The 27,043-nt window shown below is 42.2% G+C and overlaps 1 protein-coding gene across 3 annotated transcripts in view; it reads right to left on the reverse strand.

Moving 5' to 3' along the window:
• LOC144683841 (bromodomain and WD repeat-containing protein 3-like) overlaps nucleotides 1-27,043 on the reverse strand; it is a 113,629-nt gene that overhangs the window by 27,324 nt on the left and 59,262 nt on the right. For all 3 annotated transcript variants that reach the window (XM_078547324.1, XM_078547323.1, XM_078547322.1), the window contains exons 25-29: nucleotides 15,567-15,674; nucleotides 14,069-14,193; nucleotides 9,472-9,554; nucleotides 3,377-3,488; nucleotides 176-237 (exon numbers count right to left, since the gene is read on the reverse strand). In XM_078547324.1, the coding sequence (XP_078403450.1) occupies nucleotides 176-237; nucleotides 3,377-3,488; nucleotides 9,472-9,554; nucleotides 14,069-14,193; nucleotides 15,567-15,674 (490 nt within the window). The remainder of the gene's footprint in view (nucleotides 1-175; nucleotides 238-3,376; nucleotides 3,489-9,471; nucleotides 9,555-14,068; nucleotides 14,194-15,566; nucleotides 15,675-27,043) is intronic.

The raw sequence follows: 27,043 nt of genomic DNA on the forward strand, positions 1-27,043 counted from the left end.
CTTACCTGTGATTCTAAAATGCATGTAACCAGGGAAAATTACCCAAATTTATTAAAATAAAATTATTTTAAATCAGATACGCAAAGGACAGTGCAGGGATACCATGTACAATTAATTATATTGCTTTTTAGGCATTTTTAATACTGTACTGTCAAAATTAATTTAAATGGCCTACCATTGTCAGGAATTTGTTCCATGTCCCATGGGCTCATCTTTTCCAACTCATTATTATCCCAGCTAGAATACAACAGAACAATTTAAAAGATTTTGAAATGCAGACTCAAAGCTTTGAAGAATGTGCATTAGGTCCTGCCACAATCACTTCACATTTTAAAAGAGCTGCATCAGAACTAACTGCTACAAAGAGAGTCATATGGACTCAAAACATTAACTCTGTCTCTCTCTCCACAGATGCTGCCAGATCTGCTGAGTTTTTCCAGCATTTTCTGTTTTTCAGATTTCCAGCATCCACAGTATTTTGCTTTGTTGGCCGTTCAAGAGGCAAAATCTGAATCCTTTTAAACTGTGCTATCCCAACTCAACAATTAACTTTCACCTGCAAGTCGGAGGGCTGTGGGTTCAAGCCCTCCTTGGATATGAGTATATAATTTAGGCCAACAGGACATCATAGGAGTGGTACACCAAAGATGCCATCCTTTACAGAAATGCGAAACAGAGATCAGATTCCTGGATCTCTTAACCCAGGATGTTAAAGTTGCCATGACACTACACAGAGTAGCGTGCTCACCAGGTACCCTAGACATTATTCCACACAAGCAAAATGATAACTGGTCATTCATCTTGTTGCTTGTAAAATGGACGTGGGATTGCTTATAAACCAATCACAGAATATCAAAGATGAAATAAGGTTCTATATAAATGCAAGCCTTCTCTTTCTCTCCTGGAAGTATAAATGTAACTGATGTATTTTCAACGTTCGATTACCAGAAGGTCTTATCTAATACCATCTCCCATTTCTCAAAAAAACGACCCAATGGTGTGGATATAGTCAACATGATTCACTTAATCCTGTAGGGCAGCTGAAACAAACAGCACTATCAATATGAAACTGGTATCCAGGCTTTTTGTTGGGTCACAATGAGTGGCCAAAGCTTCCTGACTGTATCTTCAGCGGACCCAATAGTACCTGGCAAAAACAAACTGGAGCTAGCACTCATAGGTTATAGATCAGTGTTTGGATACAGCATAAGCACAAGAATGCCCATGGGTTTAATAGGAGAGTAGCTTCAGGAATAGATGGACACGTAAAAATGACAAACATGACTATTGAAAAAATAGGGATGGGTAATTATTCTATATTATTAAATCCCCCATTACCTCTGTTGCACTTATGGCAGGTAATAGATTTAAAACTTGGTTGGTTTTGGTTACTCATATACTTTGAATCCCTGATTTGCAGTTAGGAAATTAAGAAATTAACTGAATTACAAATATAATTACGAATATATTTCTAATTTTAAAATTCTTCTCAGCACTTAACTAACATTGGTCAAAAAAGTTTTAAATGTCAAAAATAAGGAATCAGAATGACTACAGTATAGGAGGCTGTCATGTTTGTGCCGACTCTGCAAGAGCAACTCAGCTAGTCCCACTCATCTACACTCTCCCCTGTAGGTTTGCAAATTTCTCTTCAGATAATTATCCAATACCCTCCTAAAACCAAACATTCACCATTACTCTGTTTCCTGTCACTCAGCCAACTTTGCAACCATGCTATCACTGTCCCTTTTATTCATTAGGACATTAACTTTGCTGACAAGTCTGTTATATAGCACTTCATTAAAATGCCTTTTGGAAGTCTGTGCACATCACAACAACCATATTATCCTTATCAACCCTCTATTGAGTTTTTATTTGATAAGTCAATTTTTAGCCCATCCAGTGCCTTAACAACCTTCTCTTTTAACTACGACTTTGTGTCTGTCTTTACCAAGGGAGACGCTGCCAAAGTGCTCAACCATGAACCTCAGTTCTGCCCTCAGCCTCCATGCATAGGTCTCCTCTTTGGCGCCACTCTTTCTTTTACTATTTATATGCCGATAGAAGACTTTTGGATACCCTTTTATGACAGCTGCCGATCTCTTCTCATACTGTCTCTTATCACTTCCCTCAGAACTTTGTATTCAGCCTGGTTCTCACTTGTATTATCAACTGACATTTGTCATATGCACCCAATTTTTGCTTCATCTTACTCTCGATCACTTGTCATCCAAGGAGCTCTGGTTTTGTCAGTCCTACTTTTCCCCCTTTGTAGGAATGTATCTCAACTGTACCTGAAGCAACTCCTCTTTAGAGGTAGTTCATTGTCCTGTCAATCTTCGATGCCAATTTACCTGGGACAAATCTGTTCTCACCCCATTGAAATTAATTGGGGAAGGACCAATTATTTTTACTTTGGATTACTCCTTGTCACTTTCCATAATAACTTAGGGCTTATGATAGTGTGATTATTGCCCCCTAAAGGTTCCCCTACTGACAACTGATCTACTTGACTCACCACATTTCCCAGAGCCAGATCCGGCAATGCTCCCTTCCTTGTTGGACCAGAAACATTGATCTAGAAAATGCTCCTGAAAACACTTCAGAAACTATTCCCTCTTTGCCCTTTACAGTATTACTACCCCAACCTATATTGGGATAATTGACACCCTTTATAACTACTGCATAATTTTTGTACCTCTCTAATTTCCTTGCAAATTTGCTCCTCTATGTATGCCACTATGGTGGGCTCTAGAATATTCCCAGTAATGTACCGGCATCTCTAATGTTTCTTAGCTCTAACCAAATAAGAGTCTGTCCTTGTCCCCTTTACAGCATCCTCTTACTCCAGCACTGTGTATTCTCAGAGGCCTCATTTAATTTAAAACAAAGTTGTTGAGTAGCAAATGAGCCTATTTGAAATCTTTTCAAATGCACTTTAGTTTTAATTCATATAAGCCATCAGAAAATTATGTTACATTAAAATCTTCTTACTCCCTGTAGCAGCAGATCAAATATCAAATTCGCCACAGGAAGGTCAGTTCTCTATGTGCCATTTTCTGCTTAAATTTAAAATTTTAAACTCTAAATTTAAAAAGCAATTAAATATTCTATTTCAACAATTCTATTTTGAACAAAGAGGAAGTGGAGGCGTAAGACAGGAGCCAATAGTAAGTGGGGAGTCATCCAATAAGAGTCAGGATGCCAGAGGAGCAATTGATTTAAAGTGCTGGATATCTGGAGTAGACAGTATGTATATCCTAGTAAATAAATCAATCTATGAATAGTATTTAGTTCCATCTCTTGATTCTGTTCAAATTAAATTTAAACATCTATGCAAGTTATTAACAACATCCAAAAGATAAAAGTTCCTCACCAAACATTGTAACATTGGAATAAACTGTCAGGATACTCGGGCTGAAAAGGTTGCTGACTCTGTACTGATCCAAACCACCAGGCATCGTCTATTATACTGCGAAACTTGTCTCCTGGTAAAACAGTAACAAAACTATTTTAAACATCCCTCACAAGTACTTAACTGCGATTGCAACGTGGCCTCTACCTGAACTTTTTTCATTTTTTCTGCTGCTGCAAGTCTGCAGTACTACAGTTTAATAGTTCAATGTAATCAGAAATTGAAGTAACAAAACTTTAATAAATACTAGATAGCTGTGTACGCAAAGGCAGAAACTGTAATGTGTTGGATGCGAGTTACAATTTACATTCATTATGAAGCATACTGAGCCAGGGGAGATCATTATCTGTTTGAATGCAAGAAATGTGAAGATTCATCACATAAATAGCTACATTTTTTGGCAATGCCAAACAAATGAACACAAAATAGGCAAAAACCTTCAGTAGACAGTGTCTCAAATCCAGCTATCCAAAAGCCAGCAATGTCTTCTACATTGGCGCACTGACTAGTTATCGACTTTGCACACCTGTCTTCTTCCATGATCCAAGTGACCCTTAACCTGACCCGAACCATTCAACCCAAAAACTGGCAAGATACGATCACGAGGTTGCTGGTTTTGAGACACCGCAGCTGTATTTTTAAAAAATTACCTCTGCATTCCTGAGGTCAACACCCAAAACAAACTTGCTCTGTATTTCTAGCATGCTATTTACATGCTCTCTCATACCAGTTTTAAAGCTTCGTTACCTCCCCAATCAATCAATTATTGCATCCTTGCTCAATTTTAAATACCACTGTCTCCAAACACAAGTGTGCTGCCCCAAGCTATTTTGCAGTATTTCTAGTCAGCAGTTGTGATGTTAAAACATTAATAAGGTTTCTCAAATGTCAAGAGCAGCTGTTACTGTAATAATCCTAAACTAAAATTATGAAACAATAATTACAATTAGAAAAAACTAATCCTGCTCAATATCATCCCTTTCTCTATTCCATTTAACTTTACTCTTACTTCCCTAATCTTTTCATGCCTTATCTACATTATATTTTTGCATATGGTGGTGTGAGATTAGCTTCTGACCTCTTATTTGCACCATTACTAAGACTGCCTATATCCAGCTTCTTAACTTCACACGATTTCACCCATCTCCCAGTTCATCTGCTGCTGAAACCCTCACTCATTCCTTTGTTACCTCTAGATTTTATTATTCCAACACACTTCTGGCTGGTCTCCCATATTCTAGACTCCATAAACTTGAGCTCATCCAAAGCTCTGCTGCCTGTGTCTTAACTCACACTAAGTGCTGTTCCCCTATCACCCCTGTGCTCTCTGACCTACATTGGCTCCTGGCCTTGAATTTAAAATTTCAAATCTCGATTTCAATCCTTCCAAGGCTTTGCCCTCCCCTATCTTTGTAATCTCCTCCAGTTCCACAACCTTCGAAATATCTGCCCTCCTCTAATTCTGGCCTCTTGAGCATCCCCGATTTTAATCACTCCATCACTTCAGCTGCCTGAGCCCTAAGCTCTGGAATACCCTCCCCTACACTATCTGCCTCTCTACCTCACTCTTTAAAATCTACCTCTGATCAAGCTTCTGGTTATCTGATTTGATAACTCCTTGTTTGTTTTGGTACCATATTTTTATTATAATGTTCCTGTAAAGCACCTTGGGACACTGTATTTATATAGTGCCCTTAACATAATAAAAGTTGCGGCTGTTAGCATGCACTTCCAGCACACATTAACTTTACTCCCTGTGCCTTGCTGAAAAAGCCACATTAATACTTCATATTAGAAAAAGGGTGGGCTGGATTTAATAGCAGCCCGTTGCTGTAGGGACCACAGTGGCTGGTCTCACTTACTCACAGGAGACCTCCCCATATCCATCTTCCTGTGGCAGGAGAACCTATTTTGATTAAGTCAGAGGGCGAAAAGGATTGATGCGGGATTTCTGGCTGATTGTAACATGTCAATTAGGCTCATTAATGAGCCAGTTGACAATTATCTGTGAGACCACTGCAATTTAGTGGTGCCTCAGTGATTTAATGGGAGCTGCAGACTTTCCTGAGCCCACTGAAGGTCACCCAGCAAAACCTATCTGCTTTGCTAGCAACCTCACATGAGACAAGTGGTGGTCCACTCTGTGCCTGATCGAGGGATCTAGGATTTGGAAGAGGAGGGGGCCACTGTGAACCACCCCCCTGCCCTTACCTCTGAGCCCCCCTACCTCCTCTCCAACAACCCCCAGCCCGCCCTCTCTCTCCTCTGGATGGGGGTCCCATGACATTCCTGGGCTTCTGGTGGGTGTATTGCCGCCAGGTGACACCACTGCTGATCATAATGAACAGCTGCCAGCCTCAATTGGCTGGTAGCTCTTGGGTGGGACTTCCGCCACCAGGGACCTCAGTCGTGGGGAAGGCCCCATGGTGGCCACTTAAGTGCCTAAAGGGCACTCGATTCCATCAGACCTCCCCCGTGAATCCGATGGGGGGGGTTCCCTGCCAGTTCTCTGACCGGTGGATGAGACCGCTGTTGGCCCCATAAATCCAGCCCATTATGCCAGCTTTCACTATGTTTCTTGATCTACTAAATCACTCAAATATTTTTGAAAAATTCACCTATGATTCTCATTTCTTCAATTTCTAATAAATAAAGGTCTTAAACAAAATCCATTCCAATAATTACATATTTTACAATAACAATTAAAATTATCAACTAATTTTTAATTGGCCTTCATTAAAGCTTTTAAAGGCACCAAGCTTCTCCCAAAAACTGAGTTTTCAACTTCACATTTTTGTCCGCAATTGCAGGTCCTACATTGGTATGTAGTGTGTGCACAATTCCCCAGAACGTATCTGTACCATTCAAGAAGCCAAATGCTGAATTGCTCATGTGTAACGAAACCTATTGTTTTCTATAATTATTTGAAAGAAAAAAAGAACCAAATTTACAGTGCTCTTCTACTTCTTTCCTTTTTACCCCTCCTAGACCTCCCTTGTCTATTACCATACATATCTCCTTTCACTTCTCTCCTTAGATACTTTATCCTCCCGACTCCCTACCCCAACCATCTGTACTCGTTCTTGCTCTCTTGCTGCTGTCCCAGGCTTCCCCTTACAGCTTCCCCGTGCCTCCCTCCATGTCATCCTCAAGGTATTCAGCACTGGCTCATCATGAGTAGCAATGCCACCCGGCTCTCTCACTTACTTTCCTATCCAGTGTATCAATTATAGTGCATGATTGCATGGGCATCATGGTAGTAACAAAAATTTGATGACTCTTTCCCCCTAAATGAAGCCACCCTGTCTGGCTATACCTTCCGCCATTGTCCCCACAAATTTACTACGGTTCGAATGTGGTGCTTGTTACCCATTCACATCTTGGCCTGAACCCCTGTTCCTCTGACACTTTCTTCTCAACTAAGCACCTCATCTTGTTCCATCCCTTATTCAAAATCTGCAACCTCTAACATCCTCCAAGGATGATAAAAAGGTTCTCGCTGAATTCCTCCCTCAGCCTCTTCACCAATGGCTTCTAAGTCTGATTTCAACCTCCACCATGGCTCACCATGTTCTCTCGCTTCAGAGTTCATTGCCTTATCTCCCTAAATCTTTTCGTCCATGTAAACTCCCAACTCATATTCACAACCATCCCCCTGACCATGCCATCTCATGTGGTCTTGCTAGTTCCATTATATCAGAGATGGGCCATTTCTGATCACTTCCTTGAATCGTTCTCCACTCACATCCCCAATTTTACTGCCTTCTGCATCTGTCCTTGGAAAAAAACACCTCCAATTCACTTACACCTGCGTTTTCAAAATCCCAACCATCTAGCCTTTGGCCTTCTGTTCACCACATTTCTGCAGTTACTAGTTTGTTCATCTCCCCTTGAGGCTCTAGTTCCCAGTAAAACCGTTACTCTCTCACCCTGGCCGCTCCCTCTGGTACAGCCCTCATCTCTGCTCCCTTAAGTCCAAGGGATGCAGACTTGAAATAATATGGCGGACAACTGTTCTAAATATCCACCTCCAGATCTGGCTGAGTACATAATGCACTACAGGGTTCTCTTCTCATATACTAAAACTGCTCATTATTCTAGGATCATCCTCACATGCAAATATAACTCCAGGCTTCTTTTCTCTAATGCAAACAGTTTTTCTTAAACCCTTCTTCCACTGTCTCCCCCACCTCCAATAATAAATGCGAGGAGCTCACAGACTTCTGTCACTAATATCAAGATCATCCAATCAGCTGCCTCTGCCGCCTCCTTCCCTTCCACTAGCCCACCTGGCCAAACGTTCTCTAAAGCTCCCCCCTACATCTCTCTCGTTTCTTTCCCATCTCCCCTTATGCCCTCTCTGTGCTTATCTTGTCCATGAGGCCCACCTCTTACTTTCTCGATAATATTATCTAACTAAAGTGCTAACTATTCAACTTCATCTCTCGGTCCCATGTTAGCAGATATTGTTAACAGTTCTCTCCAGGTGCTGTTCTTCTCTCCTTTACATTTGCTGTTATCACCCCTTTCCTCAATAAGCCAACTGCACCGCTCCTGGAAACCACCACCCCATCTCCAACCTTACTTGTCCTCTCCCAAGTCCTTGAACATGTTGTTTCCTTCCAACTTCATGCCCACCTTTCCTGGAGTTCCATGTTTGTATCCTTCCGTTCAGGTTTCCATTCCTATGACAGTACTGAAATGACTCACCAAAAAGTCACAAAGGTAAACTCTCTTTCTCCTTGTTCTTCTCAAACTATATGCAGCTTTTGGCATGGCTAATTATACCATGCCCCTCTAACGTCATTCAGCAGGGTAGGATTGCATTCACTTGATTCCATTCTCACCTATGTAATTACAGCCAGAGGATCACTTGCAATGACTTCTCTGCCAATTCCCACACCACTCCCTCTGGTGTCCCACAAGGACCCATCCTTGACCCTTTCTATTTCTCATCAAATGTTGCCCCTCAGCAACATCATCCAAAAGCATAGCATTGGTTTTATATAAAAGCTGATAACACTCAGCTCTATCTCACTACCACCTTCCAACTGCATATCTGCAGCATCATTATTTGCACTTCCAAGTGAATATCAGAATTTGTTTTAAATTGATGATTGTTTCTGTCTCTACCAGGCCTTCAGGCAGTAAATTCCAGACCCCCACCTCCTGCTTGGTGAAAAAAATTTCCAGCTCCCCTTTAATCCTTCTGCCAATTTAAATCTACAATCCTAGTTTTTGACTTCTCTGCTTAAGGAAATATATCCTTCCTCTGGTCCAACCAAATAATTCCAGCCTATTTAATTTTTCCTCAAATCTAACATTTTCCATTCCGAGTATCACCCTCATAAAACTCCTCCGTACCCTCTCGTGTCAAACATAGATTTGTTCCTCTGCCAGAGGGTTTCCAAATCAAGTCATATTTCCATTTGCTAATACCCAGCAGCTGCAACAGTGCTGCCTTACTCGGATGCCCATCTCAGTTCTGTTAAAGTCCAGAACCAAAGTGCAGCTAACTTTGCCATGCTAAAGATCAGATACCCAAAACAGCTAAATAGCCGGTTCATCTCAATGCTGGACAGTTTCCAGAGAATAATGAGCAGTTGTAGAATTTGACATCCAAAGCATCATTACAATAAATGCCTGGAATAATCATTTAACAAAAAGTGGACTTCATATTATTCAGTCTCTAAATTAATAGCCTTGATATTTCCCTTCTCATGGAATAAACAGCCCCATTATTAAAGATTACCTCCAACTCTCTATCAGCAATACCAAAAGTGATATGTTGTTTGCTTCAATGTTATAAGACTACTTAGCTGGTTATGGGTTCATTCAGATGCTCATTTTCCATTTTAGAAGTGAGTGTGGTTTTGGAAAAACTGGGATTTTACTGGAACTGTCAAAGGCCTTTTTTAAATCCAATGCCTTTTAAAAAAAAATAATCAAATCATGAAAACCAGTACAGAAAAATTGAATAAGTGGCAGAGCATTTTTTTTTTAAAGTTATCAACTCCAAAGTAATAATAAAAGGAATCCTACAGAGGAAAACTCACCGACTTGCCAGTTTCTCTTTTTTGCTTCTTCATAAAATTGCCGCAACACTAAAAAGTCAATGACATCTGGCATATCGTGGTATCTGAAAAATTTAAAGATACTTCATAAGACCACCAAAAGTTCAGTGTAATTAGATGCTTAAAAATTAATCCAAAATTATTTTTTTCCATGAGTTCAGAATCCAACAATTTAAAGTCCAAACTGGGTCTCAATGGAATTGGCATTGAATGGAAGTGCAGCACATTGCTCATAACTGAGAAATGGGCATATTAGGTGGAAAACTGCAGGCAGAGGGAACAGAAAGTAATTGCATCATGAGCTGTTATTCCCTTCCTTTTCCCCCACCCGCTGTCAGGGAATGCTATACAAAAACATAGGTATGTAAATATGGAAAACCTTGCGGCCACAGTTTAATTTCGAGTTTGAAGTGATCATGGTTAAATTCCAGCTGTTCTTGAGCCACCGTCTTCACATTGTTGTCACGTTGTATCTCACTACCACCATGCAAAAATGGGATAGATTTTGAACAGATCTAGCAACTCAAAATTGGCCATCCATGAGACGCTACGGGCCATCAGCAGCAGAAGTGCATTCAACCACAATTTGTAACCTCGTGGTCTGGCATATCCTCCACTCTACCATTACCATCAAGCTGGAAGATCAACCCTGGTTCAATGAAGACTGCAGGAGGGCATGCCAGAAGCAACACCAGGTATACCTAAAAATGTGGTGTCGACGTGGTGAAACTACAACACAGGACTAATTGCATGCTAAACAGCGGAAGCAGCATGTGATAGACAGAGCTAAGCAATCCCACAGCAAATGGATTACATCTAAGCCCTGCAGTCCTGCCACATCCAGTCATGAATGATGGTGGACAATTAAACAACTCACTGGAGTCGTCGTTGCCACAAATATCCCCATCTCAATGATGGGAGGGCCAGGCATATTAGTGGAAAAGACAGACAAGAAAAGACATTTGCAACCACCTTCAGCCAGAAGTACCAAGTGGATCAGTCTAAGTCTCCTTGAGGACCCCAACATCACAGGTGCCAGTCTTCAACCAATTCGATTCACTCCACGTGATATCAAGAAATGTCCAAAGACACTGGATACTGCAAAGGCTATGGGCCCTGACAACATTCTGGTAACAGTACTGAAGACCTGCGCTCCAGAACTAGTTGAGTCCCTAGTCAAGCTTTTCCAGTACAGCTACAACACTGGCATCTACCCAGCAATATAGAAAATTGCCCAGATATGTCCTGTACACAAAAAGCAGGACAAATCCATCCCGGCCAATTACCGTCCCATCAGTCTACTCTCGATCATCAGCAAAGTGATGGAAGGGGTCATCGACAGTGATATCAAGCACTTTCTCAGCAATAACCTGCTCACTGACACTCAAGTTTGGGTTCTGCCAGGACCACTCAACTCCTGACCTCATTACATGGTCAAAACATGGACAAAAAAGCTGAACTCCCGAGGTGAGGTGAGAGTGATTGCCCTTGATATCAAGGCAGCATTTGACTGATTGTGGCATCAAGGAGCCTTAGCAAAATTGGAGTCAATAGGAGTCAGGTAAAAAACTCTCCAGTGGTTGGAGTCATACCTACCACAAGGGAAGATGGTTGCGGTCGTCAGGGGTCAACCATCTTCATCTCAGGACATCACTGCAGGAGTTTCTCAGGGCAGTGTCCTAGGCCTAACCATCTTCAACTGGCTCATCAATGACCTTTCCTCCATCAAAAGGTCAGAAGTAGGATGTTCACTGATAATTGCACAATGGTCTGCCCCATTCATTACTCCTCAGATACTCAAGCAGTCTGTGTCCAAATGCATCATTACCTGGACAATGTCCAGGCTTGGGCTGATGTGTGGCATGAATGTTACTTGCCACTTAAGTGCCAGGCAATGACCATCTCCAACAAGAGATAATCTAACCATCTCTCTTGACATTCAATGGCATTACCTTCGCTGAATGCCCCACTTTCAACATCAACAACACCATGGACGAGAAACTGTACTGGATCAGCCACATAAATACTGTGGATACAAGAACAGGTCAGAGGCTAGGAATTCTGCAGAGTCTCATTTTCTGAGTCCCTAAATCCTGTCCACCATCTACAAGGCACAATTGAGGAGTGCAATGGAACGTTCTCCACTTGCCTGGATGAGTGCAGCTCTGACAAGTCAAGTTTGACACCTTCCAGGACAAAGCAGCTCACTTGATAGGCATCTCATCCACCACCAACATACAGTGGTAGCAGTATGCATCATCTACAAGGTGCACTGCAGAAACTCAACAAGGCTCCTTTGACAGAACCTTCCAATCCCACGACCTCAAGCAATGAGAAGGACAAGGGGTAGCAGATGCATGAGAACTCCACCACCTGCAAGTTCTTCTCCAAGTCACACCACCCTGACATGGGACAATATCACCGTTACTTCACTGTCACTGGGTCAAAATTCTGGAACTCCCTTCCTAACAGGGCTGTGGGTGTACCTACACCGCATGGACTGCATCAGTTCAATCTCAAGAGCCATTAGGAATGGACAATGAATGCTCACCTAGCCAGCATGCACGCATCCCATGAATGAAATAAATAGCCCGATTCAATTCACCCTCACATGCAAGCTCTTCATTTCAGATAGTTGATAACTTCACGTTTGCCTTTAAGAATGTTAATTGGCAATTTAAAAAGTAGCTTCACATCTTACCCTCTCTAGGCAACAGAACTATATTTTTCCTTACAGGTAAGTGGGAGATGAGTGATGGAATCAAAAGAATGACTATATTTATTTCAATTTCTTCACAGGCCCTTAAATTCTGAATTAGAGGCTAGCTGCCAAGAAAAATGCTACGGATACATTTTTGCATTATTAGTGCAATAGCAAGCTGTAGTCATGTTCTGAACCCCTCAGTGCTTACTTAGATGCTGCATTTGAATGAAAATCTGCATAATTGTGCAAGAATATATTGAAAAACACATAGAAGTGTGCTTTGGAATGTTCTCAAAAAAATTAACATCTTATTTTAAAGATATTTAAAATTCTAAGTTATAAGGGGTTAGTTACAAATTAAATCCTGTCAATTTTTTATTGTGGAAAAGTGCAGCTTGTAATGTTTTGATAACTAACTCTTAGTATCATGGGTAGAACTACCTTTGCAAACCATCACAGAACTGGAACAGGGTAACATTATTGTGACTTTTCTCAGTCACCACCATGTCACTCCTTTTTTGCCAAATATCATTGGGTATATGCACATGGTTAAAAACAACTACAATTTCACAAACACCAATCCTTTAATCCATTGTGCTTATTTAGGAAACTTGACCAAGGGTTTGGTTTGCAAGTGGCTGAGGCACAGGACACAGCAACAGTTACATGCCTTGACAACATAATGGCATTCGTACTGAAGGCTTGTACAGAACTAGCCACTCCCCTAGTCAAGCTGCTCCAATACAGCTCCCACACTGACATGAATCTGGCAAGTGGAAAATTGCACAGGTTGTCTTGTCCACAAGCAGGACAAATCTAATCTGGTCTTTGTGTGATTTGTTCAAATGTATTTTTTGATTGGTAGCTCTGTGTTTGGTTTTAAGTTAAATTCACTGCGTTTGAGTCATTGATAATTTCCTCAGCCTGTTCCCCCCCCCACCCCACCAACCCAAAAATCACTAAATCTCAAACTTTAAAAGCTGCATCGTTTTTGTAGATGAATGTCACAAACAAAATGCAGCCATTAAAACTCCAAAAGACAAGAGAAAATGGAAAATAGATTTACAGATACCAACCAGTTGCTATGTGGTATAAAATGTGGTAAATAAAAGCTATATATTCTTAAAACTTGTGCCAATGTACCCAAAAAGCCTCCTCTCGAACATTGGCAAACTGATGGAAGGTGTCACTGAAGTATAATCAAGCAGGACTTAGGCAACAATAACGTACCCATCAATGCTCAGTTTAGGTTCCACCAAGGCTACTTGCCCAAAGCCCATTACAGCCTTGGTCCAAACACGAATAAAAGAGCTGAATTCCGGAGGTAGAACATCAAGGGAGCATTTGACCAAGTGTGACATCAAAGAGCCCGAGTAAAATTGAAGTCAATGGGAATCAAGGGAAAACCCTCCACTGGTTGGAGTCACGCCTAACACAAAAAGGAAGATGATTGTAGTTGTTGGAGGCCAATCATCTCAGTGCTAGAACATCGCTACAGGTGTTCCTCAGGATAGTGTCCTAGGCCAACCATCTTCAACTGCTTCATCAATGACCTTAACTCCATCACAAGGTCAGAAGAGGGGATGTTCACTGATGATTACGTAGTGTTCAGTACCATTCGAAACTCCTCAGATATTGGTGGAAGTCCATGTTCGCGTGCAGTGAAATCTGGATAGCATTCAGGCTTAGATTAATTAGTGGCACAAACACTCTCGCCACACACAAGTGCCAAGCAATGACCATCTCCAACAAGAGAATCTACCTACCTCTTGACATTCAGTAGCATGACCATTGTTGAATCTCCCCACCATTCAAATCCTAGGGGTTACTACTACCAGAAACTTAACTAAGCCTAAAATATGAAGAGCTACTTACTTAATAGAGAATGATTCTCCAGTCATTTTGCCAGTGATGGGATCTAAAAGTGAAAGCTTCAGGCAGCATAATGTAGGTGGCCCAACTTCATACTTGATCCCAACAACCTTAACAATCTCTTGTTCCTATGGATTATTGAAAAAAATATGAAAATACACGATTAGCAGAGAGAAGCTCAATAAGTTAAATGAAAATCAGTAGTAAATAGATTTTAGACACCCTATCTATTTTTTCTGCAACATCATAAAGATATATGTATTGATTGTGAACTGTTTCTGAAAATATTTCCCTAACTTCATTACATCGTGGGTTAAAACAACTTCTTCAACTTAATGCAATTGCTGCAATTAGCTTGTCAGAAACCAGTTCCTAAAGGGTCATTAAGTGCTAACATTTTGTGATTTCTTCAAATATATTTTTCATTGGCAGTTCTGTGTTTGGTTTTAAGTTTAAATTCACTGGGTTCTGGTCAGTGATAATTAACAGCCTGTTTCCACCCCCCCCCCCCCCCCCCCCCCAAAAAAATCACTAAATCTGAAACATTAAAAGCTGCACAGTTTCTATGGCCAGAATCTTTGGGTCAGCGTGTGGGGATAGGCCCCCTCGCCGACACGTAAACTGACGCACGGTGAAGTCAGGCGTGCGTCCCGACGTCACGTGTCATTCAGATCTTCAGTTCGGCGGGCATACACCGGAGTTGGCTGCACATCCACCAAACTGTCAAAGGCCTATTAAGGCCATTTAAATATCAATTAAAATAATTAACAGAGCTGCCTGTCCAACCTTAAGGTTGGCGGGCAGGTGAAGAGCCCAGGTGGCCTTCGCATTTATCATGAAACCTTATCCACGGACAGGATGAGGTTTCATGAAGGTTTTTAAACTTTAATTAAAATTTTTAATAAAATTCATAGACATGTCCCAGCTCATGTGACATTGTCACATGAGGGGACATGTCTTAAAATTTTTTTTTCTTTATTTATAGTTTTCATAATCAAACTAATCTCCCTAAGGCAGCTCTGTGCCTCGAAGATTTCTGCGCTCTTTTGCGCGCATGCACGAAAGAGCGCAGACCCCGACTTAGCCTCTTACCCCCGCGCGCACAGGGAGCACTCAGCGCGTCCAGGTGCGAGTTACGCTGGGCGGGACTTAATTGGCCTGCTCATGTAAAATCGCTGCGCGCAGCCAATTGCGGGCAGTGGCCGGCTGCGCGCCTGCTCCTGCTGAGTCCCCCCAATGGGGAGAAAATTCTACCCTATAGGCGAGTATCACATTAACAAACTGCAGCCATTAAACCACAAAAGACAAGAGAAAATGGAAAATACATTTAGAGATACCAACCAGTCAATGAAAGGATAACTGTGGTAAATAAAAGCTATATAATCTTAAACTTGTGCCACTGATTTTTAAAAAAAATACATCTAACTGGAAGTGGGGGAGATAAAAGTTGTCTTTCACTCAAGTATATACGGCAGTTATTTTTGTAAACAGCCACACTCACCCTGAGTTCTAATTTGATCCATGGTTGCTTCTGAAGGTTTACACTGTAGACTTTTGCTTTTTTAACAGCTTTCACATATGCTTCATGCCCTTGGCGAAAATATATAATCTGAAATGATAATCAAAATTCTTAAAAACATAGGTTTACAATTTGGGTAAGTTTTCTGTTAAGGTACCATTTTCTGCTCAATTAACAATTCTCCCTCTACATTCATCCATACCAACTTTCAGTTCAGATTTCCAATATATTATATATATCATCATGGCTACTTCCTAAAATTTTAAAAACTGGACAAAGACTTCAAAAATCACCAAAGCCATGTCAGGCTGTGACTTTCAAACAAAAGGAACTTTCTGGCAGTGTCTGAGAAGCTGACACCTCGTTACCTCTGAAGAGATCCTAACGGCCCTGAGAGATGCAGAAAGCAAATTCAAAGGGAATTATACAAAGGCCATCTACATTTCCTAAGCCTGGCCTACGGAGACCACTAGTCTACTAGGACAAAGGACCCTGCAACCTTCTTTCGAGTTCTTAATAATTGAAACATTAACAATCTCAAGAATGCAGACAAAGGAAAATACATCCTTTGTCAAAGGTAGAGAGAAAGTAGGGCCTCCTCCCTACCCCTCCCACCCCACCACTAGCTGGGAGAACCAGTTAACACTGTCTTGCTGTACTGCCAATCAGTCTGCTATTTTCCATCTAGCAAGGAGCAGCTCAGAAAAAGGGCTCTGCCCAGGTTTGAATGCCTGCCCTCCACCTCTCATCCACACTGTTTCTATTGGAACTTCTGTACCAGCGTCTACAAGATTAATTCATTTCCACGTGCCTCTCTCGTTGTGAAAGTCATCTCTACTGGAAAAGTGAATTACCCAGCATCAAACTTCAACCTGCTGACCTCTGAAGGAATACACCATTAGACTTTGGTTTTGGACTCTGGACTCATGTGAAACAATAATTCTTTATTCTGTGGTCCTTGCCCTGTAAATCTTTCTTTCTCTATTCCCCAACTTTTATTGTATGAGTGAAAAGGAGGCGATGTTTTGATCCTTGTCGTGTTTGAGTGTGCACGAATGACCTCTGAATTTACCCTATCCTGAATTTGCTGGGGGGGGTGTTATTAGTAGAAATTGAATCACACCAAGACTGAAGGGTTGGGAAGTATGCCAATGCTTATAAAGTGGGAAATCAAAACCAAAGCACCTTTGTTTATGGATGGGTGGCGACAGGAGAAATCAGGGCTGTTTAAATTAAGCCCCCTCATGTATGTAATAATACATAAAAGAATTTTCCTTTCTGCTGAGTCTTTTTGAAATGCTCCTGTTTCCTCTCATCCTGCTCTATAGGATTAAATCAGATTTCGTATCAGCAAGTTATTTTGGAAACTAACATAACATAGCAGAACACATTTACAACACACAGACAGACTATTTGGCCCAACTAACTCATGCCAGTGTTTATACTCCAGACGAGCCTTACTGCACACTACCTGATCTAACTCCATCAACATATCCTCTTATTCCTTTCTCCCTCGTGTTTATATAGTTTACTTTAAGTGAATCTATGCTAGTCATCTCAGCTACTCCTTGTGGTAGCATGTTTCACATTCTAACCACTCTCTGGGTGAAAAAGCTTCTCCTAAATTTCCATTAGATTTTTAGTGACTATCTTCTATTTATAGCACCTAGTTCTGGTCCTGCCTGCAAATGTAATCTTCTCTAGGTCACCCCTCAGTCTTCTCTTTCCAAAAAATAGTGCCAGCCCATTCAATCTTTCCTGATGGTTATAAACTTTCAGTCCTGTTATAATCCATGTGCAAATTTTATATTTTGTCAAAAGCCTCTATATCTGTTCTAAAATACAACACTCTCAATCTATACAAGTTGACAATAACTTCCCTTTCCAATTCTACCCCTCTGGAAATTAATCCCTGCATTTTTTTTTTGCTTATTATAATGGCCTGACTAACCTGCATGACTACTTTTAATGGTTTATGCATCTGTACCCCAGGTCCCTCTATGCTCTCTCATTTAGACACTTATTTTTCAAGGACAAAGTGGTCTCCATCATCCCACCAAAATGTATCACCTCTCACAACTATACTGAATTATGAAACTTATACATGGATTTTGCAAGTTTATTAATGTCTTCCTGTATTTTGTTGCAGTCATCCTAGATTAGGAATTAACCATAGTCCCACCTCCACCCCTGCCAATTTTGTGTCATCTGCAAATTACTGTACAGTACTTCTGATTCCAGAGTCAAAGTTGTTTATGTAAGTAGTGAACAACAATGGTGTGCAGCACTAATCCATGAGGAACATCAGTTCCCACCTTTTGCCAGTCTGAGTAACCACCTTGAACATCATTCTATTGTTTGTTTTGTGGTCAGCTTGCTTTCTGTTATTTGTTTCCTGATTTCACATGTTCTGACCATAACTCTGTAATATCGGAGCAGGATGAATTCCAACAACTAAGGAACAAACTTGCAATATGTTAAAAGCAAAAAACTGCGGATGCTGGAAATCCAAAACAAAAACAAAAATACCCGGAAAAACTCAGCAGGTCTGACAGCATCTGCGGAGAGGAACACAGTTAACGTTTCGAGTCCATATGACTCTTCAACAGAACTAAGGAAAAATAGAAAAGAGGTGAAAATGGCAAGCGACAGGGAGGTCTGGGTCATGCTTGCGGACAGACCGAAGGTGTTCCGCAAAGTGGTCACCCAGTCTGCGTTTGGTCTCTCCAATGTAGAGGAAACCGCATTGGGAGCAGCGAATGCAATAGACTAAATTGAGGGAAGTGCAAGTGAAATGCTGCTTCACTTGAAAGAAGTGTTTGGGCCCTTAGACAGTGAGGAGAGGGGAAGTAAAGGGGCAGGTGTTGCACCTTCTGCGGTTGCATAGGAAGGTGCCGTGGAGGGGGTTGAGGTGTAGGGGGTGATGGAGGAGTGGACCAGGGTGTCCCAGAGGGAACGATCCCTGCGGAATGCCGCCGGGCGGGTGAAGGGAAGATGTGTTTGGTGGTGGCATCATGCTGGAGTTGGCGGAAATGGCGGAGGATGATCCTTTGAATGCGGAGGCTGGTGGGGTGATAAAAGAGGTCAAGGGGGACCCTATCATGGTTCTGGGAGGGAGAGGAAGGTGTGAGGGCGGATGCTCAGGAGATGGGCCAGACACGGTTGAGGGCCCTGTCAACCACCGTGGGTGGAAAACCTCGGTGAAGGAGGAAGACATGTCAGAGGAACTGTTTTTGAAAATGGCATCATCAGAACAGATGCGACAGAGGCGAAGGAACTGAGAGAATGGGATGGAGTCCTTACAGGAAGCAGGGTGTGAGGAGCTGTAGTCAAGGTAGCTGTGGGAGTCGGTAGGCTTGTAGTGAATATTGGTGGACAGTCTATCACCAGAAATTGAGACAGAGAGGTCAAGGAAGGGAAGCGAAGTGTCAGAGATGGACCATGTGAAAATGATGGAGGGGTGGAAATTGGAAACAAAATTAATAAATTTTTCCAGGTCCAGACGGGAGCCTGAAGCAGCACCGAAGCAATCATCGATGTACCGGAGAAAGAGTTGTGGGAGGGGGCCTGAGAAGGACTAGAACAAGGAATGCTCCACATACCCCATAAAGAGACAGGCATAACTGGGGCCCATGTGGGTACCCATAGCCACACCTTTTATTTGGAGGAAGTGAGACAAGTTTAAGGAGAAATTATTCAGTGAGAGAACAAGTTCAGTCAGATGGAGGAGAGTAGTGGTGGATGGGGATTGCTCGGGCCTCTGTTCGAGGAAGAAGCGGAGAGCCATCAGACCATCCCGGTGGGGGATGGAAGTGTAGAGGGATTGGACATCCATGGTGTAGAGGCGGCGGTTGGGGCCAGGGAACTGGAAATTGTTGATATGACGTAGGGTGTCAGAGGAATCGCGGATGTAGGTGGGAAGGGACTGGACAAGAGGAGAGAGAATGGAGTCAAGATAGCAAGAAATGAGTTCCGTGGGGCAGGAACAGGCTGACACGGTCGGTCTGCTGGGACAGTCCTGTTTGTGGATTTTGGGTAGGAGGTAGAAGCGGGCTGTCCGAGGTTGGGAGACTATGAGGTTGGAAGTTGTGGAAGGAAAATCTCCAGAGGAGATGAGGTCAGTAACAGTCCTGGAAACAATGGCTTGATGTTCAGTGGTGGGGTCATGGTCCAGGGGAAGGTAGGAGGAAGTGTCTGCGAGTTGACGCTCAGCCTCTGCGAGGTAGAGGTCAGTGCGCCAGGCAACAGCAGCACCACCCTTGTCAGCAAGTTTGATGACCATGTCAGGGTTGGACCTGAGAGAACGGAGTGCAGCAAGTTCAGAGAGAGACAGGTTAGAGTGGGCGAGAGGAGCAGAGAAATTGAGACGACTGATGTCACGCAATATGTTAAGTTCTTTTCACAACCTCAGGGCACTTGAGTCAATTAAGTACTTTTGAAGTTAATGGCACTGTAATATAGGAAACATGGCAGCCAATTTACACTCAAACAGCAATGACATAATGACCAAGTAAATCTGTTTTAGCAATGTTGGTTGAGGGATAAATGTTGGCACCAGGGAGAACTCCTGTTCTTCTTCCAATAGTGCCAGGCGATCTTTCACTTCACCTAAAGGGGCAGACAGGCCTCAGATTAAACATCTCATCCGAAAGACAGTATCCCCCAACAGTGCAATATTCCCTCAGTACTACACAGAAATGCCAGTACAGATTTTTGTGCAAGTCTTCTGGAATGTACTTCAACCCACAATCTTTCACCTTAGAAACAGGACTATCAACTGAGCCATGGCAAAGACCCAAATTTAGTAATTTCTCTATTTTGGCAAATAATACGGCTACAATGTACAGACCCAATAGGACTACCCTATAGATGCTTGTGAAACGAAGAGTGCAACCTGCCGATTGTACCCAAGGTGCAGACATTCGTACCAAGCCTCGACCATAAAGTTGCAAATTCCTTTTCAAATGGGGAGATGGTGGTATAGTGGTAATGTCACTGGACTAGTAATCCAGAGACCCAGCTAATGGTCTGGGCGCATGGGTTTAATTCCTACCACAGGAGCTTGTGGATTTGAATGCAGTTAATAAATCTGGAATTGAAAGCCAGTCTCTGTAATGGTGACCATGAAACTATCACATGTCGTAAAAAACCCACCTGGTTCACTAATGCTTTTTAGGGAAGAAAATCTGCCATCCTTACCTGGTCTGGCCTACATGTGACTCCAGATTCACAGAAATGTGGTTGATGCTGAAATGGCCTAGCCAACCACTCGGTTCATGGGATGGCTAACAAATACTAGCCTTGCCAGCAGCACCCACATCCCATGTAAGAATAAAGAAAAAAAAATTCCTGCAGGTGGGAAAGTGGCAAGTAATATCATAATGGCACAAAAAATTATGCCTAAACCAGAATTCAACATAGCCTAACAGTTAAGCAAATTGAAGCTATTAAAAGGAACTTGCACAGATATTTCACTCAAAGCAAATATCTTTTGCTGTAATAATTCCAGTGGTTGCTCCACTTTGGCCACAAAAATGTATCTTCTCTCATCATAAGGCATCTGTAAAAAGTACTGCTGTAGCTAATGTTGAAGTGATGCTAAACAGAACCTTGCCAGTATGTGGCGATCCATAAGCCATGGGTCTCACTGCTGAGTCTCAGTCATGGCAACTACTTTCTTCTGCAGTCTTTCTTCACTTAGTAGCAGTAACCAACCTTGGAAATGGTCCAATCTGTTTCAGTAATTTCTTGAAGCTGAAAGGTTTTATCTGTCAAAAACTAGTGAAAGGGCCCAGGGACAGGTCATACTAATCTGATGAGGCACTTACTGATGAATTTACTCTGACAAATCTATTTGCTTCTCTTGGTCGTGAGGCTCAGGTTTTTAACTGAATGTTACACACCTGATCTATTTTATGGCTACATGTCAATAATTTGCATCTACTAAGGCAGCCCTTTGTGGCGGTAGTTCCAGAGGATTCAGTCATGAGGAATCCTATGCAATGCTTGAAGGAAGACTTCCATTCTGGGAGTCGAGGACCTCTGAATTAGCATATTAAGATTTTAAAGACTCAAATAAAACACTTCAGTGCACTTGAAGCTATGGACTGGCAATGTTTTATCAGGTACTTCATTATCATTTTCCTACTTTTCAGCTCAAGAGATCATACATTTCCAGCAAAGCATATCAAGCTGGTCAATATTCCCATCATGCTGAAGGATCCAAATCAGTCTTTGAGGTGTGATTAGCCAACTTGAATGCAGTGCAACATTTCAAGGGTGACCTGAAAAGTGTCAGCATAACTTTGAAGACTTATTTCCTGCTCCTGTTGCTATATACTCTAGTGTTCGCAATTTTTTTTTGTAAAAACTGCTTTACAACAATGAAGTTAGTAAAACTTCTAAAAAAGGTTAAAAAACTATTAAAAAAAAGGTTAAAAATATTATCCACTTAGAGCAAGACACATAGAAGGCAAATAGATAAACATGTTTATAAAGTGTCTAATCACATCCCAAAGCACTTCATTTACAACTAAATTTGAAATGTATCAACCACATTCTAGTTAATGAGGAGGAGTGTGAAAATATTAGATAATATAAGCAGAATGAGAGAGGGAGTACTAGAGGGACTGACATCCTTGAAGGTGGGTAAATCACCAGGCTGGGTGCATTGTATCCCAGGCCATTAAAGCAAGCCAGGGAGGAAACACCAGATGCCCTGAGGATAATATTTTCAATTCTCACTAGATACAGGCGAGATACACGAGAATTGGAGGTCTGCAAATGTTGTACCATTGTTTAAAAAGGGTGTGAGGGATAGGCCAAATAATTATAGGCTAGTCAGTCTGCCTTTGGTGGTGGACAGATTAATAGAATCAATTCTGGGAGCCAGGATGAACTCGAGGGGTTGAATGGCCTACTCCTGCTCCTTATTCATATGTCACTTAGAAAGGCACAGATTGATCAGGGATAGTGAACGTAATTTTTTTAAGGGAATGTCCCATCCTACTAATTTGATTGAATTTTTTGAGGAAGTAATAAGGAGGATGGATAGGGCAGTGCAGTGGATATTTTTTACATGGATTTTAGTAAGGCATTTGACAAGGTCCCACATGGAAGGCTGGTCAGAAAAGTAAAAGCCCATGAGATACAGGGGAATTGGTGGGTTGGATCCAAAATTGGGTCAGTGACAGGAAACAAAGGGTAATGATCGACGGATGTTTTAGCGAATGGAAAGTGGTTTCCAGTGGCATTTTGCAGGGCTGTGTTGGGTCCCTTGCTGTTTGTGGTATATATTAATAATTAAATGTGGGAGGCAAGATTGGGAAATTTGCAAATGATATAAATATCAGCCATGTAGTTGATAGTGAAGAGGATGGCTGTGGACTCGAGATTGATATCAATGGTTTAGCTGAGTGGGGCAGAAAAGTGGCAAATGGAATTCAATCTGGAGAAGTGTCAGGTTATGCATTTGGGAGGGCAAACAAAGCAAGGGAATACTCAATGAACGGTAGGATATTGAGAGGGGTAGAGGAAGTGAGAGACCTTGGAGTGCATGTCCAAAGTCCCTGAAGGTGGCAGACAGCTAGGCAGAGTGGTAAAGAAGGCATATGGAATGCTTTCTTTGCAGAATACAAAATCAGGGAAGGGATGGAATGCTGGACCTGTATAAAATGCTGGCTGGGCCACAGCTGAAGTTGTGTGTTCAGTTCTAGTCACGTTACAGGAAGGGCATAATTGTTCTGGACAGATTACTGAAGTGTTTACAAGAATGTTGCTAGGGCTGGATTTAAAAAAAAATTAATTTACAGGGTGGGGGCATGACTGGCTGGGCCAGCATATATTGTCCATCATTAACTGCCCTTGAGGAAGCGGTGGAGAGCTGCCTTCTTCGACCACTGCAGTCCATGTGATATAGGTATACCCACAGTGCTGTTAGGGAGTTCCAGGATTTTGACCCAGCAACAGTGAAGGAACAGCGAAATATTTCCAAGTTCAGGGTGGTGAGTGGCTTTGGAGCGGAACTTCCAGGTGGTAGCGTTCCCATGTACCTGCTGCCCTTGTCCTTCTAGGTGGTAGGGGCCATGGGTTTGGAAGGTGCTGCCTAAGGAACCTTGGCGAGTTTCTGCAGCGTATCTTGTAGATGGTACACACTGCTGCCACTGTTCGTTGGTGAATGTCAAGTGAATGTTTGTGGAAGGGGTGCCAATCAAGCAGGCTGCTTTGTCCTGGGTGGTATCAAACTTCTTGAATGTTGTTGGAGCTACACTCATCCAAGCAAGTGCAGAGTGTTCCATCACACTCCTGGCGTGAGCCTTGTAGACAGTGGACAGGCTTTGGAGAGTCAGGAGGGGAGCTACTCACTGCAGAATTCCTAGCCTCTGACCTCCTCTTGTAGCCACAGTATTTATATGGGTAGGTTCAGTTCAATTTTTGGTCAATGGCAACCCCCAGGATGTTGATAGTGGGGGATTGAATGATGGTAATGCCATTGAATGTCAAGGGATGATGGTTAGATTCTCTCTTGTTGGAGATGGTCATTGCCTGGCATATGCTGCTGGTCAGCCCAAGCCTGGATATTGTCCGGGTCTTGCTGCATTTGGACATGGACTGCTTCAGTATCTGAGTCATCGCGAAGGGTGCAGAACATTAAATCATCAGCGAACATCCCCACTTCTGACCTTATGATGGAAGGAAGATCATTGACGAAGCAGCTAAAGATGGTTGGGCCTAGGACACTACCCTAAGGAACTCCTGCAGTGATGTCCTGGAACCGAGATGATTGGCCTCCAATAAGCACAGCCATCTTCCTTTGTACTAGGTATGACACCAACCAGCAAACAGATTTCACTGATTCTCATTGACTCCAGTTTTGTTAGGGCTCCTTGATGCCACATTCGGTCAAACGTTGCCTTGATGTCAAGGACAGTAACTCTCACCTCAACTCTTTTGTCCATGTTTGAACCAAGGCTGTAATGAGGTCAGAAGCTGAGTGACCCTGGCAGAACCCAAACTGAGCATTAGTGAGTAGGTTATTGCTAAGCAAGTGCCACTTGATAGCATTGTTGAGGACCCCTTCCATCACTTTACTGTTGATCGAGGGTTGACTGATGGGGCGGTAATTGGCTGGGTTGGATTTGTCCTGCTTTTTGTTTACAGGAGTGGCAATTTTCCATATAGCCGGGTAGATCCCAGTATTATAGCTGTACTGGAACAGCTTGGCTATGGCGCAGCATGTTCTGGAGAACAAGTCTTCAGCACCCTTGCTGGAATATTGTCAGGGCCCATAGTCTTTGCAGTATCAGTGCCTTCAAACATTTCTTGATTTCACGTGAAGTGAATCAAATTGGCTGAAGACTGGCAACTGTGATGGTGGGGACCTCCAGGGGTGGCTGAAATGGATCATCCACTTGGCACTTCTGGCTGAAGATTGTTGTGAATGCTTCAGACTTATCTTGTGCGCTGATGTGCTGGATTCCTCCATTATTGAGGATGGGGATATTTGTTGAGCCTCCTCCTCCATCAAATTGTTTAATTGTCATCCACCATTGACATCTGAATGTGGCAGGATTGCAGAGCTTAGGTCTGATCTGTTGGTTGTGGAATCGCTTAGTTCTGTTTATTGCTTGCTGCTTATGCTTTTTGGCAATAAAGTGGTCCTGTCTTGCAGCTTCACCAGGTTAACACCTCATTTTCAGGTATGCCTGGTACTGCTCCTGGCATGCCCTCCTGCACTCTGCATTGAACCAGGGTTGATCCCCTGGCTTGGTAGTAATGGTAGACTGGGACATTTGCCAGGCCATGAGGTTACAGATTGTGGTTGAGTGCAATTCTGCTGCTACTAAAGGCCCACAATGCTTCATGGATGCCCAGTCTTGAGTTGCTAGATCTGTTTGAATGAGGAAAGATTAGGTAGGCTAGGATTGTTTTCCTTAGAAGAGAAGGCACTAAGGGGTGACTTGATTGAGGTGTACAAAATTATGAGGGGCCTAGATAGAGTTCTCAGGGAAGACTTGTTTCCCTAGAAGAGAGGTCAATTACCAGGGTGCACAGATTTAAAGTGATTGGTAGAAGGATTACAGTGGATATTAGGAAAAACCTTTTCATCCAGAGGGTGGTAGGTGTCTGGAATTCGCTGCCTGGATTGGTGGTTGAGGCAGAAACCCTCAACTCATTTAAAAACACCTGAAGTGCTGTAATCTGCAAGGCGGGGTTAGAATGTACGGCCAGTTTTTTTTCAGCCGGCGCAGACATGACGGGCTCAATGGCCTCTTTCTGCGCTGTAACCTTTCTATGGTTCACTGTTGCCGAGGCAAACATATCAGCAATTGTTTATCAAAACACAAGCAGTAAGATGAAAAACCAATTAATCAGTTTTTGATGATACTTGAAGGAAAAATACTGGTCAGAACTCAAAACAACACTCCTTATTTCAAATAACAAAATAAGATCTTCAACAACCACCTGTACCAATTCCAGGGCCTTGGTGTCACGTCTCAACTGAAGGACACCATCTGACAACACGGCTCTTTTCTTACTATATTGAAGTGTCAAACGTCTTTGACTCAGAGGTGAAAGAGTGCTCATCAAGATGACACTAATCATTGCAGTTTTACAGATTGAATCTGTGGCATTTGCTGGTGGGTCAATTCTATCTAAACTGAGTCTGTAGCCCATTACAAAGTAACAGACAAAGGGAATACAAGGTGATCAAAGAAACCAAGGGCATCCCTTCAGACCGAGGACCAAAAATAGGCCAAAAGAGAGGCCTAAATGTTTGGATACAATATGAAGGCACCAACATCAAATATCTGGCCAACAATATGTAGAAGACTGCTGCAAAAATGTTTACCTGAACATCACCTGAATTAGTTACATAGGACACAGCATTCATACCCTGAGAAGAGGGTACCACAGAATGCATACAAAGCTGCATTTGGGCAACTCTAACATGATATTGCATAGTAGAGTAATTCATTGATAACTGATGAATAAAAAATGAAAGAGACGAAAGATCAATGTACTCTTGAAGAAGGGTCACACAGACTCTAAACGTTAACTCCGTTTCTCTCTCCACAGATGCTGTCAGACCTGCTGAGATTATCAGCATTTTCCATTTTTATTTCATATTTCCAGCATCTGCAGTATTTGGCTTTATCAATGTATCCTTAAGTGCATGGGTCCTTTAAACTTTTTGCACGCTTGGACATGCATGATAACTTAAAGGGGCTGACTTGTACGCAGTCTGCACAGGAACTTCTGGGTTGCTGCGCAGTCGTGAAGCTTACAGGGAACATTGCCAAAGATATTTTACTGGTACTTAGATGCACTGATAGTTAAAACTGGTTCACTTAAGTCTTTCATGCTTTGTTAAAAAAGTGGCAATAAAAAAGTCATTAAAAAAGTGGATCAAAGAACTACATTTCTCTAGTTATGTTCATCATTACAGTATTCAAGGT

Source organism: Cetorhinus maximus, chromosome 8 (genome assembly GCF_964194155.1).
Source record: "Cetorhinus maximus chromosome 8, sCetMax3.hap1.1, whole genome shotgun sequence".
NCBI lineage: Eukaryota > Metazoa > Chordata > Chondrichthyes > Lamniformes > Cetorhinidae > Cetorhinus > Cetorhinus maximus.